Genomic DNA, 16,387 nt, shown 5'->3' on the forward strand with positions numbered 1-16,387 from the left:
ACAAAACCCTTCATCATTATGCCCACTTTTTTTTTTTTTTTTCTGTCGCCGATGAACGCACAGCCAACCAAAAATTCGACTCTTGTCATACAAATGAAAAATGGGAGTGATATTCTCCAAAAGTAACGGAACAGAGAGTATCTTGGTAAGAGAGCAAATGTGAACGGCGGTCCGGGCTTTTCTTCAGGACTGTCTTGTCATTGCTCACGTGTACAAGGCTGATTACCGCATTCAGAGCTCCCAGTAATGGTCTTGGATAGACATTGAAATTTATGAGTGGGTGATTTTCATAACGGAGTTGACCACCTGTTAATTTTCAACATTGATTAGCTGTCGTGTGTGTGTGTGCGTGTGCGGCTCATGTTTTGGGAGCACTACAGTGTTGCCGTTTTGAGCAGGCATCATTTTTCTGCAAGCTTACAATGAGCGGGTGAAAAAGAAACGAGCCGGACTCCTTTTTTTATTCGTTTTGTATATCCGGGAGGACTCGGATGAAATTTGCCGATTGCCACGTGTGCTGAAAAGTCCAATTTGTCAATGGTGACTAAATTAATTTGCATAGATCAGATCCTCCGTCACCCGTAAAACAGCGCATGCCTGAAGCCGGGCAAATTTCATTTCGCCTCACTTCACTTAATTGGCTTTTCTCAGTCACATGCCATGTGGGGTTTCTGGGAAACAGGAATTCCTGAGGCTTCAAAACGTGGCTGACCGCTGACTGAAGCCTATGGGCTGTCCCCCCCACGAACAGATCTTGCGATGCCACTCAAAGGACACTTCGAGGGATAAAGTCGACGTCTTCCTCACGTGACTTCCACACCGATTTTGACCGAACATTGCACATTATCTTAGGAGGTCAACATGGTCAGTCACGGTCAGTTGACGTGAAGTCGAAGCTTTTGGAATCTCTCTGGGAAGATAAATACCCAGGACCACCCCTCTTGAAGATGTAGTGTGCAATTTAACGCACCTAAGCACACTATTATGATCTCAGCATGAGTCACTCATCGTTTTCGAGAGCCCTTATGGAAATACCCTCATTGTTGGCACATGAAGACATAAGTCCTTCATTTTGATGACTAAAAAAAAGAAAACATGAGCAAGATGGTCATTCACATTCTTGTCAGGGGACGGTGGTTGCGGCTCCAAAACGGATGCGATCATATTCATCGGCGCTTGGATTTGTTTTTTTAATCTCCAATACAGAGCAAAATTATTTTTCACGCCAGCCATTCACATTCTTGTCAGGAGACGGTGGTTGCGGCTCCAAACGGACGCGATCATATTCATCGGCGTTTGGATTTGTTTTTTCATCTCCAATACAGAGCAAAATTATTTTTCACGCCAGAGAAGACGAGAAATGCATCAGAGACAATCGACAAAATTCGATGTTTGCATCCCCACAATGGAGACCAAATGCAACATTGCTCCGTCAATTTCCAAAATACAGTCTTAGTCTTGAAAAAACTCCGTTGTGCAGAGTACAATTGCTGCTTTTTGTTTACGATAGAATTACAAAAAAAAAAAAATTCTCTCTGCTGTCAGTCACTTATTGTGTGTCCTGCATGAGTCAACCGCTCCTAGTTGTCTGGAATTTCCGTGGCACCGATGAATAAATACTCTACAGGTAGTTTATTTTATTTTATAAATTATTTTTTGTGGTGCACGATGTAGCTTAATCAGGTTTCTAGCTGCATGACCAGCGTACTGTTCATTCGCCTTTTAAACCACTTAAAAGTGAAAGTGGTCCATTTGGATGAAAAAGTACGTTCCTTTCAAAATAAAACAAGGGGAGTACAAGGGAGTATTTGTCTCACGATATATGCTGATCTCGAATCTTGTTTCTGCATTATGGCTTCGCTTGGATAGTAACGTGTCGGACCGACAGTATATCGAGTATTTTATTAAAAACTACCGCTTCAATTGCATGTGATGACTCCCCAGGCAAGCAAAAACTGATCGGATGTAAAACATTTCGTGAAAGAATGAAACGTGCCACGCGGTGCCCACTTGCGTGGCTCTGTAAAAATACCAAAAGTCGATTGCACCCCTGCATAGATTCACACCGCGCCTCGTGCCAGACTTGTTCTGGGCACGAAATGGACGGACAATTATGATTATTAAACCAAATCATTTTAAAAAGGTGCTGCCTTTGTGCTATCTACAATGTCTAGCACGACAATTATTCCGCATTGACTTTCATTTGCATACGGAGCATGTGACCTCGTATGAACAATACAGCTGAAATTCATTTGGAAAAATGAATGCGCCAAAGCACATTTTCCCCGAGCATCATTATAACTCGTAATGAGAAACAATTCCTGAATGCTGCGTACGCATCATCCGTCAAGTTTCTCCCTCTTCCTTATGAGGTTTGACATCTTCTCCAAACACAACATACACACGTTTCCAGACTTTGTCCCCTCTCAGCTCACGCAGAACTTTTCCTACTTTCGTCATTGGTGGCTGGCATTGAAAGAATGAAATGTGCCACGCGGCGCCCACTTGCGTGGCTCTGTAAAAATACCAAAACGTAGTCGATTACACCCCTGCATAGATTCACACCGCGCCTCGTGCCAGACTTGTACTGGGCACGAAATGGACGGATACACGATTATGATTATTAAACCAAATCATTTTAAAAAGGTGCTGCCTTTGTGCTATCTACAATGTCTAGCACGACAATTATTCCGCATTGACTTTCATTTGCATACGGAGCATGTGACCTCGTATGAACCATACAGCTGAAATTCATTTGGAAAAATGAATGCGCCAAAGCACATTTTCCCCGAGCATCATTATAACTCGTAATGAGAAACAATTCCTGAATGCTGCGTACGCATCATCCGTCAAGTTTCTCCCTCTTCCTTATGAGGTTTGACATCTTCTCCAAACACAACATACACACGTTTCCAGACTTTGTCCCCTCTCAGCTCACGCAGAACTTTTCCTACTTTCGTCATTGGACTGTTTTTACTTCATTACTGAGGGGTGTGTAGTATACCTGGAGTAACATGTATTGTATTTTATTAGTATAACAGGAAAAGTGTTCACTGGACATGAACCATTCGTTCAATGGCACTGAGATTAGGATGGAAAATTAATCATCTGAGTTCCTTTCATCTAGTATGAAATTTTTAATTGCTTTTTTTATTTTATTTTTTTGTGAGCTCCCGCTTTCTGAAAACATTTTTTTTTTTTTTGTGAACTGGCTGTGTTATGTATGTAACAGCGGGGCCTGATAATCACGGCCGGGTGCATATCCGCCAGGCAGGGTGTGTCCATTTTGAATCGTGGCCGTACAGCAGCAGCCGCGTTTGACGGCGAGCGACTCTGGCACCTACAATGACTTCATGTGTACCCACTTCCACCATCCTCATGTGCATTGTGGCCTCTCCTGCCTCTGTCACAGCTGTCTGCTTGGATCACATTAAGACAGGGCCACAACACACACACACACACACACACACACATGCGCACTCAAGCAAACTCGTGCGCGCACACAGGCGCACCCCATCACAAACAGGATGTGACATACTGAACTGATGATTAGTTTGCTCGTTTCCTTTTACAAGATTGGAGGTCTAATTGGCATGAAATGACTCTTGTCTAATGATGAGGCCGATTTTCTGCAGCGTGTTACGCTTTGTCTTCACAAAGCCGTGTGAAGAGAGAGAGAAAAAAAAAACATCTTATGTGTTTAATTTTTGTACTACATGTTGCACTACTTTGGGGAAATCTGTCAAAAATTCCTCCCGTAACATACACGCACACACAGCCGCACAAGAATACACGCCTTTCACTTGCATCCACAGCATGGATGTGCACACACGAGTACATACGCACGCACGCACACACACTTATAGCTAGATAGACAATACAATCACACGGCATATTTCCGGTGCTGCTGTCTGGCACCCGCATGGACATATTGCAGTGATGATAAAGGAATATTAAAAGTCATATACTGTAGCTCCTTCAGACAAAGCCTTGCTCAGACTGTCTGTCTACACAGCCATCAAATCAGACGTGTGCACACACACACACGCACACGCACGCACACACGCATGCTAACATTGTAGACATACACACATGCACTTAACAGGGCTAAGTGAGTTATTGATTTTGCAAGTCATAAGAGCGCAATGGGGGGGGGGGGTTCTTGATTTATCGACAATGTCCACTTTTCATTCCTGCATTCCTGTTCAGGTCACAGGACCTTCGTGTTTAAAAGCAACATTTATTTCTCTCTTGGATTTTAATATGACCTCATCAATAGCAGAGGTCAGTATTTTTTTTTCCCCCCAACAAAAGGTGCACATAATTGATGTCTTGGATATTTTATCCATTATAATTGGTGGCATAAATGATTTTCAGTTCAGTTTCAGGTATTCCACAAATGCAGCGTAGGGATATAAATGCATATACTCGTACTGATGGATGAGGACCTTGATGTCCAGTATTCGTGATGGGACTCGATTCGAAAAAAAAAATACAAATGTCATTTGGCTGTCCCCATGCACAGAATCCTGGCCAAAGTGGGCTCCGACTTTGACCTGCGAACGCTGCGGGCTGTGAGAGTGCTGCGACCCCTCAAACTGGTGTCCGGAATTCCCAGTAAGTCATTCTTGAAATATTTTTACAGGCTTCAGAAAGGCTGTTTTGATTTGAGCACAGATGACGGCAAACTTTCCTGCTAAATATTGTTACAGCCGTAAAGGGGTGAGCTCCATTCTATCTCCCAAATTCAGTACTTGTCTGCATCTTGGGCAGGTGTCCCAATATCGCGGAAAATTGTAACGTGCCGAACGAACTTGCAGCTGTGCGGCAGTGCGCTTTTCAAGCGAGGATGGCTTTTGTTTTCTCCAGGTCTCCAAGTCGTGCTGAAGTCCATCATGAAAGCCATGGTGCCGCTGCTTCAGATCGGCCTGCTGCTTTTCTTCGCCATTGTCATGTTTGCAATCATCGGGGTGGAGTTTTACATGGGCAAATTCCACACCACCTGCTTCAACATCGACACCGGTGAGGAAAAACCGCCGTGGGGGTTTTTTTACAGGACGTTGATTGAGTTTTTTTTTTTCCTCTCTACAATACATGCTATCAAATATTTACAGAAAAAAAAAATAGTTCTAAGCATCTCGAGGTACAGGTGACTGACTCTGCAGGTGCTCCAACAGAATATGCTTATGTGAAACATCAACAGGCACCGAGCATCATTTCTGACAGCTTTTTGTCACAAGTTGATTTTGATATATGACACTATATTATTCAGCCGTTGACTGATCGCTTCTGCTGAGACTCATGATAGAACTCCACCTCAGGCGGTTGCACTCGATCCATTTCTCTCCCGCATCAGAAATGTGCACCCCTGATTACAGCCGCACTGAAACCTGACACTGCATCTCGCGAGTGCGCATCGAGCGCTTTCTTTTATTGTTTGTGTGTGCACAGCAGCTCTTTTTAGTCAAATCACGTATCGTAGATTGAGTGTGTACAATGGTCGGCTTTAACAAACTGACATTGTAAATGTATATTTTAATTCTAGGAAATTGAGGTTTTTTTTCCCTCATGAGTCTTGTCTACAAGCGAAGGTGAAAGAACTCCACACGTAGAGCGAAATGTGTTGTGTGTAAAATGAAACCGTCCCTGAGCAGGAGTGGGCCACAACTGCATCCAGCCCGGGGACAGATTCCCGGTCTTAGGTCAGCACCTTTGCGAGCGGAAATGAACTTTGCATGTCTTGTTTCAATATAGTGTGGGTAATAAATGCAGATTAATATTTCAAAGGACTGCAACCCGAAATTCAAATCAGAATCCATTATTCTCTGCTCAAAAACACAAGATTGCTGGTTGTGAGTTGCTGCTGCTGTGTGTGACTGAATTATTTGAGGGTGAGCAAAAGAGACCGAGTCGATACGACGGCGGTAACATCCACGAGCGGATCACAGGCACAGAAGCAGTGGCATAGATGCAGAGTCCGAAATGCCGTTCACAGCGAAACACACCTCCCCGTAGTTGGTACGCCGTGTCCGCCGGCCGTGGTTTCTACCAGCTGTACCAGCAGCATCCTGTGCTGAGCACCGGAATTTATCAGCGAACGCGAGCCAGATATAGAATCGTAATGAACAACAGCCTGCAGCCCCCGGTCAGCACCCGTAGCTGCTAATGAAGGCCCGCCTGCTTAAGGCTTCTGTGCAATAAATATGTTAGGTCCTTTAAAAACGTAGGAAGAGCACCCAATTTCGGAGATGAAACTGAAAACAAAAAAAATTGCGCTCCATCTGGAATCTGAAGAAATCTGCAGCACATTGCGACATCATAAAAGATGGAAAAACTTGTGGGAGGCAGGAGCGAGTATAAGGTGGGGAGAGACAAACTGAGCAGGCACTGGCAGCCTTGAATAGGCGCTCCACGTGTTCCTCGGCGCAACTGCATCGCAATGAAGGCGGGGAGGGGGCTCGGGAGCGGCCCACAAAAAGCGTCGATGGGCGTTGTGTGTTTGCGTTCTCTGCGCATATGTCTGTGCCTCCCAAAACGCATTGTCTCTGTTGTCTGATGACGTGAACTTGTTGCCATGGAGACAACCTCGGAGATACCCGATCAGTGGACGTAGCGCAGGAGAAAGACTTGTTGAGAGGGAGATGGGGCTACGGAACATCTGCTCTGTAGAAGATCCAGGAGATCATTTTTCTGGCCGGAATTGATTCCGAGTGTCATCTTTGATAACATCTAATTGTTCAAATTGCAAATAGGGACCTTTAGATGTTGCGGCGTCGTACTCGGGCACTGAGTCTGGCTGACGCAGCATCTGTCAGTGGGTAGCAAAGGGGGGCCCTCTTCCAGGAGTGGCAGGAGAGGCAGGTTGGCCGTGCAGAGTGGCTCCGCACGTCATTGTTAAAACTTGATCGAGGAAAGAAACGTTGGCCTCGAAAGCATCTGCCAGACTCAGCACATTCATTCTTCATCGCGGACTATTTGACGTGCGCCCGCGCCACCGTAAAAATCGTCTCTCAGCATCTTCCGCGCAGTCCTGTGCAATTCAAACTTGAACCTGCGGGTCGGAAACTTGACAACAGTTCAGCTGCAAGCTGCAAGTGGAGCAGCAACACATTATAGGATATATTTCTTTCAACTAGGGTATTAATAATCTGATCAACGTGGGTGTCAAAGGCTTAAATGTGTCCAGTCGATGCCGCGGTATGCCGGAAAGTGATCCGCGCCGCAGGCAAACGTTTAAATCCGGCGGCGGATCGTTGCGCGGGCCTTCCACCCGCGGCCGCGCGCTCTGTCGGGATGGCCGGAATGAGGCCGCAGCGCCACGCCGAATGACGGGGTGAGCGGGGTCAATGGTGTTCACGAAGAGAAATCAGTTGAAGTGGGCCGAGCACTTACCGGGGATGAATGCCTTTCGAGGGCTTAAATGATGATAACGGATGGTGCGCAGATCGCGGGAAGCCGCTCCGTTTTCAACCCGACTTTCTCCATCTGTGAAGTAGCCGAAGGGCCGCAAAAGAAGCCATCGCTGACATGTTTTCCTTGGCTTTTTTTTTCCCTTCAGGTGAAAAAGCCGCAGAGTGGCCTTGCGGTCTGGAGCCCCCTGCCAGGTTGTGTCCCAATGGGACCCAGTGCAGAGAATACTGGACCGGACCCAATTTCGGCATTACCAACTTCGACAACATCCTATTTGCCGTGCTTACGGTGTTCCAGTGCATCACCATGGAGGGCTGGGTCGACATCCTCTACAGCGTAAGTCGACGCGCTCCCTGTTCCCGCCCGTATTTAGCCCGAAATTGTACTCGCGCAATACGTAGCGCCTGGACTCATTTCTAGCATGGTGCCCTTATAAGCTCAGTCCGCATGCTCAAATATCCTTCGAAAGCAATTTTGCTTCATTCAACCTTTCAAATGTTTTTTGAGAGCTTTTTGAAAAAGGCATACAATGATTTTTTTGTTTTGTTATTGTGGAATAGACAATTATATAAGGATAAATACAGACGGCCAGATTTGCTTCGGTGAAATTGGGACTTTGAAATGTGAACGTTACAGGGGTACACTGAAAAGAGGTTTGACTGTATTATTATTATTATTATTATTATTATTATTATTATTATTATTAGTTGAACACATTCACAGCCCCTGTTTTCCCTGCGCCTGATTTTTTTTCCTCCCCCCTGCGACACATTGTGAGCCACATCGTGAGTCATCTTTCCATTTCCTTCCTGCGCCATTCATTTCACTCCAAACATCTCCTGCAGCTTTTGCAGGCTCATTATGTTAAGCGCTTGCAAACTCTCGCCGGTTTCATCGAGGACAGCATTTGCTTTCACTTGATACGTTTGCCTTTTTATTCGTACTATTTCATTCTTCCTGCTTCGGAGAAATATTTCATCCTTTTTCCTTTCCGCGGGGGGATTTATCGCAGATTACCTCGTATCCTTCCTAAACTGTCAAGACATTTTTTTTCCTGCATATTTTTATAATTTGCCTCTGCTTTAATACATCTCCAGGTTTCCCAATATGTAAATTATAAAATCCGGCATTTGAAGGAATAATCCATTTATCATTTCCGCTCCGGCGGTCGACGTATTTGCTGTGTAGATTCCAGATGACATCGTGTACTCTCACCAAATTTGCATTTTTTCATTCTTTTCAATGCTTTAATTAGCGAGTTAAGATTTGCACATTGAAAACCCATTGACTTTTTTTTTGGTGGGGGGGTTGCTTGACAGTTTAGTTGTGCCTCTTAAATCGACTCAACTTTGATAATGTTACATGCAAATGGGCTTAAATGAAACCGGCCGCATTCTAATCTCGCTTTCGTTCCCAAATCGCTTCCCGTGCGACGGCAGCAATCTCGTGTTATCGAGTGACTGTTGTGGAGCAGTCGCTCGGTTGAAGCATCACCCGTCATGGCACTTTGATATTGTCTCCATGTGCCGTGTCGGGCCTGAGGCTTCTTGCCTCCGCCTTTCACCGAGTTAACGCGCATTAGCGATCCGCAAGCAATTTTTATTGACGCGGGTTCCCCTCGCGAGACTCAAACCCGCTGATGAACCGAAAGGGGCGCGCGACAAGTGCCGTCTTGGCATCATCTCTTCATTTGTGCCCCCGTTCGGCAAAATGACGCTGAGCCGCCAAAGCCGCACAAACGATCTCTGCGGATGCTGTCGCTTTCAACCACGAAGCGTTCAAATTGGCCCTCTTTTTGCGACAGAGTCCTTGCAGATAATGTGCCAATCTTCATTTCACGCCTTGTAATTTTATGACTTTCTCTTACCATCCAGCGGCTGCCGTAACAATTAGAGGCGCCTCAAATTACCTTTGCCGCGTCGTGTTCAAAGATGGGTCTGCCTCAATATTCAACGGCGCCTTTTGACAAGAGAAAAACGCGTTTCGAATTTGACTCTTAGCTGACATAAAGGACACGTCGGCGATGTAATTGAGTGAGTTCATATCGGCGGTAGACGCCCCCCAGACTAAACCTCATCCCAAATCACCGGAATGAGAACGAGCCGTATCGCAATTAGATACGGTCGGTGGATGGATGAGTTTTTCAAACGCTCCGAAAAGTCATATCCAAAACAGACCTGATTACTGTCCAGGGTAATGATGTCATCTTTGCATAATTCACTTATTTATGTAATAGAGTTAGCCCAGAGGCCAGTGACCCCCCCCCAAAAAAAAATGTCCATTATCTTCTTTCAAACCTTGACATGACTCTCAAATGAAGCCCCCCCCGAGGGACCCTGAATGGTCGCGGTCACAATTGACATCGAAACCGTGTACGTATTACCGCTGTGCTCGTTTGTTTTCTTGCTTTCACAAAATATCTCCAGGAAATGTTGACTTCTGTCTTGGCCTTGTGCTTGAACAACATACGGGGTCATTTGAAGTAGCACGCCCGAGGCAACGTAGCGCATGAGCAGTTTGGTAATGAACTGCGCGAGTGTCGCCGGTGGGCTCTTTTGCCAAATGCTTCGTATGTTCCTCTTGGTCGGTCGCACAGTGTGTATGGAGACTTCGCAGCCCCTTCACTTAAAAGGAGACTCGGCTCATTAGACCAAATCCGTTGAAATGACACAGATGTAACTTTTGCCCTTTTGTTTTTCCTCGCCTTCTTTTTTTCTCTTTTGTACACCGCTCAGTAAAACGGGGGCATTGATTCTGTCCTCTCGGTTTTGATTTTCTCTCCAGAATAGGCGACGCTTGTTAGTGAAGGGTCGTACGGCCTGAACGCGGGCGGGGCAATGGTGCACATTGGCGAGTCGATTACAAAGCTTTTTTTTTTTTCCTGACACTTCAGCAGAAGGCATAAAAATAATGACGCAGACGTTGAAAGGCGTTGCGGCAAATGGGGACGTCTGCACAGATGCGTGCATGCACGCGCACGCACCAATTAGATGCTGACAAAATCACAGATGTTGATGCCAGAGGCTGATTGGAACAGAAGACTGGCTCACTCGATGTTCAGATGGGACGGACAGAATGAAGCGACGTCTGTCCTTCCTTGATGCCTTCTCACTCTGCCCACCTTCCCCTTTTTTTTTTTTACTCTAACCTTGCGGCCCCTGTCAAATATCATTTTAAGTGTGATATATTTTTTTGGTCATTTTGCGGGCCGCTGAAAAATGGATGGCGGGACGCAGATGGCCCCCAGGCCATAGTTTGGACATCTTTGATTTAAAGGGTGAGGAAAGTGAAACGTATCGAACGACAATCTTTGGGGGCAAAAAAAATGTAGCACATGTGAGGGGAAAAAAATGAATCATTGATTTGACAGCTTATGTTGACATTGTTCAGCAGAATAAAAATCTGCGCTGGGTGGATGGACTGGCACACAAGAAATGATGTTCAAGGGGCTTCTGAGGCCTTTGTTATTTCTAAGGCCCAAGCGATGCGCCTGAACACGACTGAAGAAGACCACTTCACAAATTCCTCCGAATTATTTGCTCGTCTGTGCAGACCAACGATGTGGCAGGAAACACCTGGAATTGGCTCTACTTCATCCCTCTCATCATCATTGGCTCTTTCTTCATGCTCAACTTGGTGCTTGGTGTCCTATCCGGGTAAGTCTTTTCACGGCACTGAAAAGGAAAGAAAAAAAAAAAGTGGGTTTTGCATCAACGACTTTGGCAAATAATTAAGAAACATCAAATTTTCGAGTTCTGGTGCCTGAATGGAGAATGCTCTCGAACCAGAATTAGTTTTTAACTTTTTAGTTATTTTTTTAATTGCTGCCAAAGTACCACATGATATACTTTTACATTGAAGATTGCTTTTTTGAATCATGTCGATGTCGCATAATCCACGGGTGACACCAGTGATTTGGGATTTAAAAATATCACTTGGGCTCCGCCCATGCTGAAAACTGAAAATTCAAAATTGGACACGTGGCCAAATTTCTCCCTCTTAGGCTGCGTCCAACTCATCCCTCATAGGAAAGAAAAATAGAAATCCCCAAGTCAAGGCTCGGGCACTATTCCAACATGGCTGAATTTATGACTTTCATCATCATACTTTGTAAAGTGAACAAACGAAGAGATCTCAAATACTAAATGTGTTTCCCCTTTGTGACTGTCAATACCACAGAGAGTTTGCCAAAGAGAGAGAGCGTGTGGAGAAGAGGCAGGAGTTCCTGAAGCTTCGAAGGCAGCAACAAATTGAGAGAGAGCTCACGGGATACCTGGAATGGATCTGCAAAGCCGGTTGGCAGCATCCCTCAACCTGTGCTAATGATTCAATCCCCCCCCCCCCGAATAATGAAAAGGTCACTTTTGCTCCTTCGGCAGAGGAGGTGTTGCTGGAGGAGGAGGAGGAGATTGCAGAAGAGAAGTCACCTCTGGATGGCGCGTGGTACAAGAGGAAACAAAATCTGCCAGGTGACAGCAGCACTACAAAAAAAAAAATCACAAAAACTTGCTTTCACACCAAAATTACAAGGAACATTTTGTTTCTGGGACCCCCCAAAAAATGTTTCGGCCCATTTTGGTTTGACATTCAGACCGTAGCCTAGAGTTACATACATGAGTATTCAAATTTCTGCTCCAAGAGTCATGAAACACGCAGGAAGCACATCTCATCCCTGAATTGAGTCATTCAATATTATAATTTAGTGATACGACTTTGTAATGATTTGACGACATGATCAGAAATTGTAAGAGGTGCGATTGAACATGTTTCTATTATTGGTGATGAAAGGGTTAATAGTTGGTCAAGATGAACGGAGTTCCAGATGTGCGGTGCGTGGCAAGCACGTCTCGATCTGGCCGCAACGTCAGCAAGGTAGCGGCTGATTCTTGTTTTGGCGTGGAATCGGGGAACGCGAGAATGACGAGGGCCCCTTTCGGTTGCCTGAAGATGTCAAAACGACCTGCAGTATGTGCACTTTCAAATTGACTATTACCTTGATGATCCGAAAAGCGGATGGCTGCTTTCCGCAGTGTAATGACGAGGCCATCATCATGTTTTTTTTGAAGTACAGGAGCATTCAGAACTTCGCCCACATCTCGGAAGAGGCGGGCGGGCGGGCTCATATTCCGCACCTCCATTGTTGAGGCAGCCGATGGGAGCTGTGGCTGGAAGGTGGTCAGTGCCTGTCGTGGCAACGATCCCAAACCTGCTGGTAGACGCCGGCAGAACAGTTTCAATAAAATTTCCACTGAGGGCGGGACTCTGTTCACAACCTTTCTTGGAGAGAATTTCTAGGCATTGAGAGGGGGGGTCTAATTTGATGGAGTCAGTATTGCATCTTTTGCACGTGATGCGGTCCTGTTGGCTTCTTCGGTGTAGGTGCGGGCACATCTCGTCGATGTTTGTTGGTGGTGGCGGTCTCAGTCTTTTGCTTGTGGTTGAGACTCAGGGGGCGGGGTGGCTCCGCCTCTGCAGCCATGAGTTTTCATTGTCTTTGATTCCCTGTTTTGCGCAGCATCTTGTGTTGCTTTTGAAGTCCGAAAGCTCCTGTATAAATAAAGAAATGATTTATTGATTTATAGGAATTGTACTTTTCATTTCCTTGGTGTGTTTTAAGGCACCACCCCCACACCCCCCATCGCTCTCAGAAATATTAAGTGCAAATCAAAGTGGTGCATAACGTTTGTGTGCTTTGCTTGAAAATGATTCCCCCGACACATCATTCGTTATTAGTGTGTGTGTGTGTGTGTGTATTATTGCCATTTGGAGCCTCACCACTTCCTGGAATACTTTGCAAGTTAATCACTTGGATCCAGCGGCAAACTCAACGTTTTGATGTGCAGCATCAGGTGTTTATTAGACGGAAAAAATACAACCTCCCGTGATAACGTGTGGTGGGGGGCTGGGGAAGGGGGGCACGTGCCAATTAAAATCCATTTCAAACCAGCAACAGGAAGGCAGAACATTAAAACAAGATTGATGCCTTCTAATCAAAGTTGCCCATATTAACTTCAACTTTTAATGAATTTTCTTCCACACATGCACACGCACGCACTCACTCAACTGCGCCAAGGTGTCCGATATATTGTTTTTGGACAGAAAACTCATATCTTCGGATTATTTTCCTCCTCCTGTTGTTCTGTGTGTCTCTCTCCAGTCCTGAAACGAAGCAAAAACAAGAAGGGTAAAAATGACCTGATTGGCGCTGAAGAAGGGGAAGATTCATTCGCTGACATCTCCTCCGTCGGTAAGCCTGATGTTCTTTTTTTGTCCGCCGGCGGCTCACCTTTGACCTTCACATGCCGTCTCCTCCCAGAGCTGACCTTTCGAATAAAAGCCAGCGTAAAAGCCCGCCCTATGACAATAAATGTAGCCATGCCGGCTGCTGACTCAGATCTCGGGTTAGGACGGACGGCATGTCACGTCAAAACGATAAAACATGGCTAAATATCCACCTTGCCAAAGCTGTGAGCGTCACACAAGCGCTTCAACACCATCTGGATCCGGTAACACCATACATGTAGCCATGCCGGCTGCTGGCTCAGATCTCGGGTTAGGACGGACGGCATGTCACGTCAAAACGATAAAACATGGCTAAATATCCACCTTAAAAAAGGTAAAGTCTAATTACCTTTTTTTAATTAGACTGTTTGATTAAAATACTTTCTGGAGTAGGCGATCACCTGCAGCATATTAGAATATGAATTTGGAAACAAACAAAGAGAATGTGTCATTTGTTGTCCGTGGCTAGCAAGCGGGTAAAAACACGATGGTCAAAATGATTTTAGTTGCCGTCACGATTAAAATGCTTGCTGCAGAGCGCATGAAGCATTGAATATTAAAATGAGGTCTCTCATCAAGCCACGCTTTCCAAAGTGCTCGATTTCAATGTTTTATTTTGAAATTTTGAACATTCTACCAAATGTTTGTTATCCTGCCTCGGGCTCACAAATATCCATTTTTTTTTTTTTTTTTTGCAAACGAGAGCAAACAAAGTGGATGGCCAAAATATCAAGCACTCGCCAACATAGTCGGAGGAAACCGTCGGGAATAAAAACAAAGTACTTCTGGTCGCTTTTGAAAGTCACAAGTCGAACGCAAAAGTGGGAAGGACCGCGTTAACTCTTTGGTGTCACGTTGCTCAGCTCCTCCCGGCTCCCCTTTTGGTCGGGCGAGTGTCAAAAGTAGCACCAAGATGGACAGCTCGTCATACTTTCGGCGTAAGGAGAAGAGGATTCGTTTCTTTATCCGGCGGATGGTCAAAGCGCAAAGCTTCTACTGGATCGTTCTGTGTCTGGTCGGCCTGAACACTCTGTGCGTGGCCATCGTCCACTACGATCAACCCGCGTGGCTGACGACGGCCCTGTGTAAGTCACCCCCGATACACTTTGGACTCAAAATGAAAGCTCGTGTCCATTCGTCGGACTTTTTAAGCTCATTTTATTGATTTTGCTGTGTTGTTTGCAACAGATACGGCGGAGTTTGTGTTCCTGGGTTTGTTTCTCACGGAGATGACCTTGAAGATGTACGGCCTCGGACCGAGGAATTATTTCCACTCCTCCTTTAACTGCTTTGATTTTGGGGTAAATTGATGCTGTTTTTCTAACGCCGGCGCAGATCGATGAGAAGGTCTTAAGGGAGCCGGCACTTCTATTCAAAGCCACTCGCTGAAATCGAGGAGCACTGAACCGAGGGCCCATTCCCTCTTCTCTAATGTCCAGGTGATCGTGGGAAGTATTTTTGAGGTGATCTGGGACATGATCAAACCCGGAGCGTCGTTCGGCATCAGTGTCCTGAGAGCACTGAGACTACTAAGAATCTTCAAAGTCACAAAGTGAGTTTCTCTCGGCGGCGATACGATGACTTTGAGGTTGGATATCTTCAGAAAAACTTTGCTTTTTAGGCCGAGAATAACATAACTGACACATTTAGCAAAAGCTTCCCACTCTGCCAAGCCTGCGTTGTTCTCTTTTGAAGGTCCAGCTTTGTTTGGTCATTTTTTTGTCCTTGCTCTGTCACTTCGAAGGTATTGGAATTCCCTGAGGAACCTCGTGGTCTCCCTTCTGAATTCCATGAAGTCCATCATCAGTTTGCTGTTCCTCCTCTTCCTGTTCATCGTCGTCTTCGCTCTGCTGGGCATGCAACTCTTCGGAGGACAGTGAGTCATCGCTTGAACCCGTCCCACTCAATACAGCCCCGGCCGCTCTTTCGTCTCATTTCCATCCAGCGCTTGATTGAACGCGCCCGCAGACTGCGCTTGGCTCCTCTGGAGTTAGCTCACACACGGACTGTACACAGCTGCTCAAATTCCCCACAATCCGTTTCCCCCGGCTGACCCGTCTTCTTTGTCTGCAGCCAGTGGCCCCGCGTGGCGCTCGCTGCCAGACATGTCGGCGCAGCGGGGAAGCTGGCAAAGTAGCAGCGGTGACGGTGGCTCTTTGATATCAATCTCAGCAAGGGTGCCGGGTTTTTCTAATGATGGGAGCGCTTGAAAATTCAGCCGGCATTTAGCCCTGACTACCCGACTCGCATTATATTCCCCTCCTGTTATAATTTTCAACCGCTACAGAATAAATGGTGAACATTTTCGCAGAAACGACAAGTGGCGTTCGGCTGGAAAGAATGCTCGCGAGGAAAAGCGGATTAGAAAGTGGATGGATGAATTTGAAGGACTGGGTAAAGGATAAAAGAGAAGAAGGAAGAGTTTTTCAATCAAAATCTTCACTCCCGCGTCGACCTTTTCGGTATGCATAGCGGGCCTCTCGCAGACAAATTTGCCTCCCGTCCATAAAGTCTTGATTCGGTTTGTTTTGATTTTCATGGGTGGTTATCATCAGCGAGCGGCAGACAAATATTTCTTCGTGCCATTCGGACGACCTTTTAAAGAAGCAACATAATGCATTAATATCCTTTTTAAAGTGATGTACTGTAAGAAGGGAACAGACTACTAGCAGCAAAGAGCAATGCCCCCCCCACC

At 45.8% G+C, this 16,387-nt stretch overlaps 1 protein-coding gene across 8 annotated transcripts in view; it reads left to right on the plus strand.

Annotated features, from left to right (window-relative positions):
• The window catches only part of cacna1bb (calcium channel, voltage-dependent, N type, alpha 1B subunit, b), a 75,580-nt gene that overhangs the window by 22,180 nt on the left and 37,013 nt on the right, over positions 1 to 16,387 (plus strand). For all 8 annotated transcript variants that reach the window (XM_019888756.1, XM_019888757.1, XM_019888759.1 and 5 more), the window contains 11 exons: positions 4,526 to 4,617; positions 4,870 to 5,022; positions 7,559 to 7,746; positions 10,963 to 11,066; positions 11,590 to 11,705; positions 11,790 to 11,879; positions 13,568 to 13,657; positions 14,556 to 14,777; positions 14,881 to 14,993; positions 15,132 to 15,244; positions 15,437 to 15,568. In XM_019888756.1, coding sequence (XP_019744315.1) covers positions 4,526 to 4,617; positions 4,870 to 5,022; positions 7,559 to 7,746; positions 10,963 to 11,066; positions 11,590 to 11,705; positions 11,790 to 11,879; positions 13,568 to 13,657; positions 14,556 to 14,777; positions 14,881 to 14,993; positions 15,132 to 15,244; positions 15,437 to 15,568 — 1,413 coding nt within the window. The remainder of the gene's footprint in view (positions 1 to 4,525; positions 4,618 to 4,869; positions 5,023 to 7,558; positions 7,747 to 10,962; positions 11,067 to 11,589; positions 11,706 to 11,789; positions 11,880 to 13,567; positions 13,658 to 14,555; positions 14,778 to 14,880; positions 14,994 to 15,131; positions 15,245 to 15,436; positions 15,569 to 16,387) is intronic.

Source organism: Hippocampus comes, unplaced genomic scaffold (genome assembly GCF_001891065.2).
Source record: "Hippocampus comes isolate QL1 unplaced genomic scaffold, H_comes_QL1_v1.1 scaffold347, whole genome shotgun sequence".
NCBI classification, from domain to species: domain Eukaryota; kingdom Metazoa; phylum Chordata; class Actinopteri; order Syngnathiformes; family Syngnathidae; genus Hippocampus; species Hippocampus comes.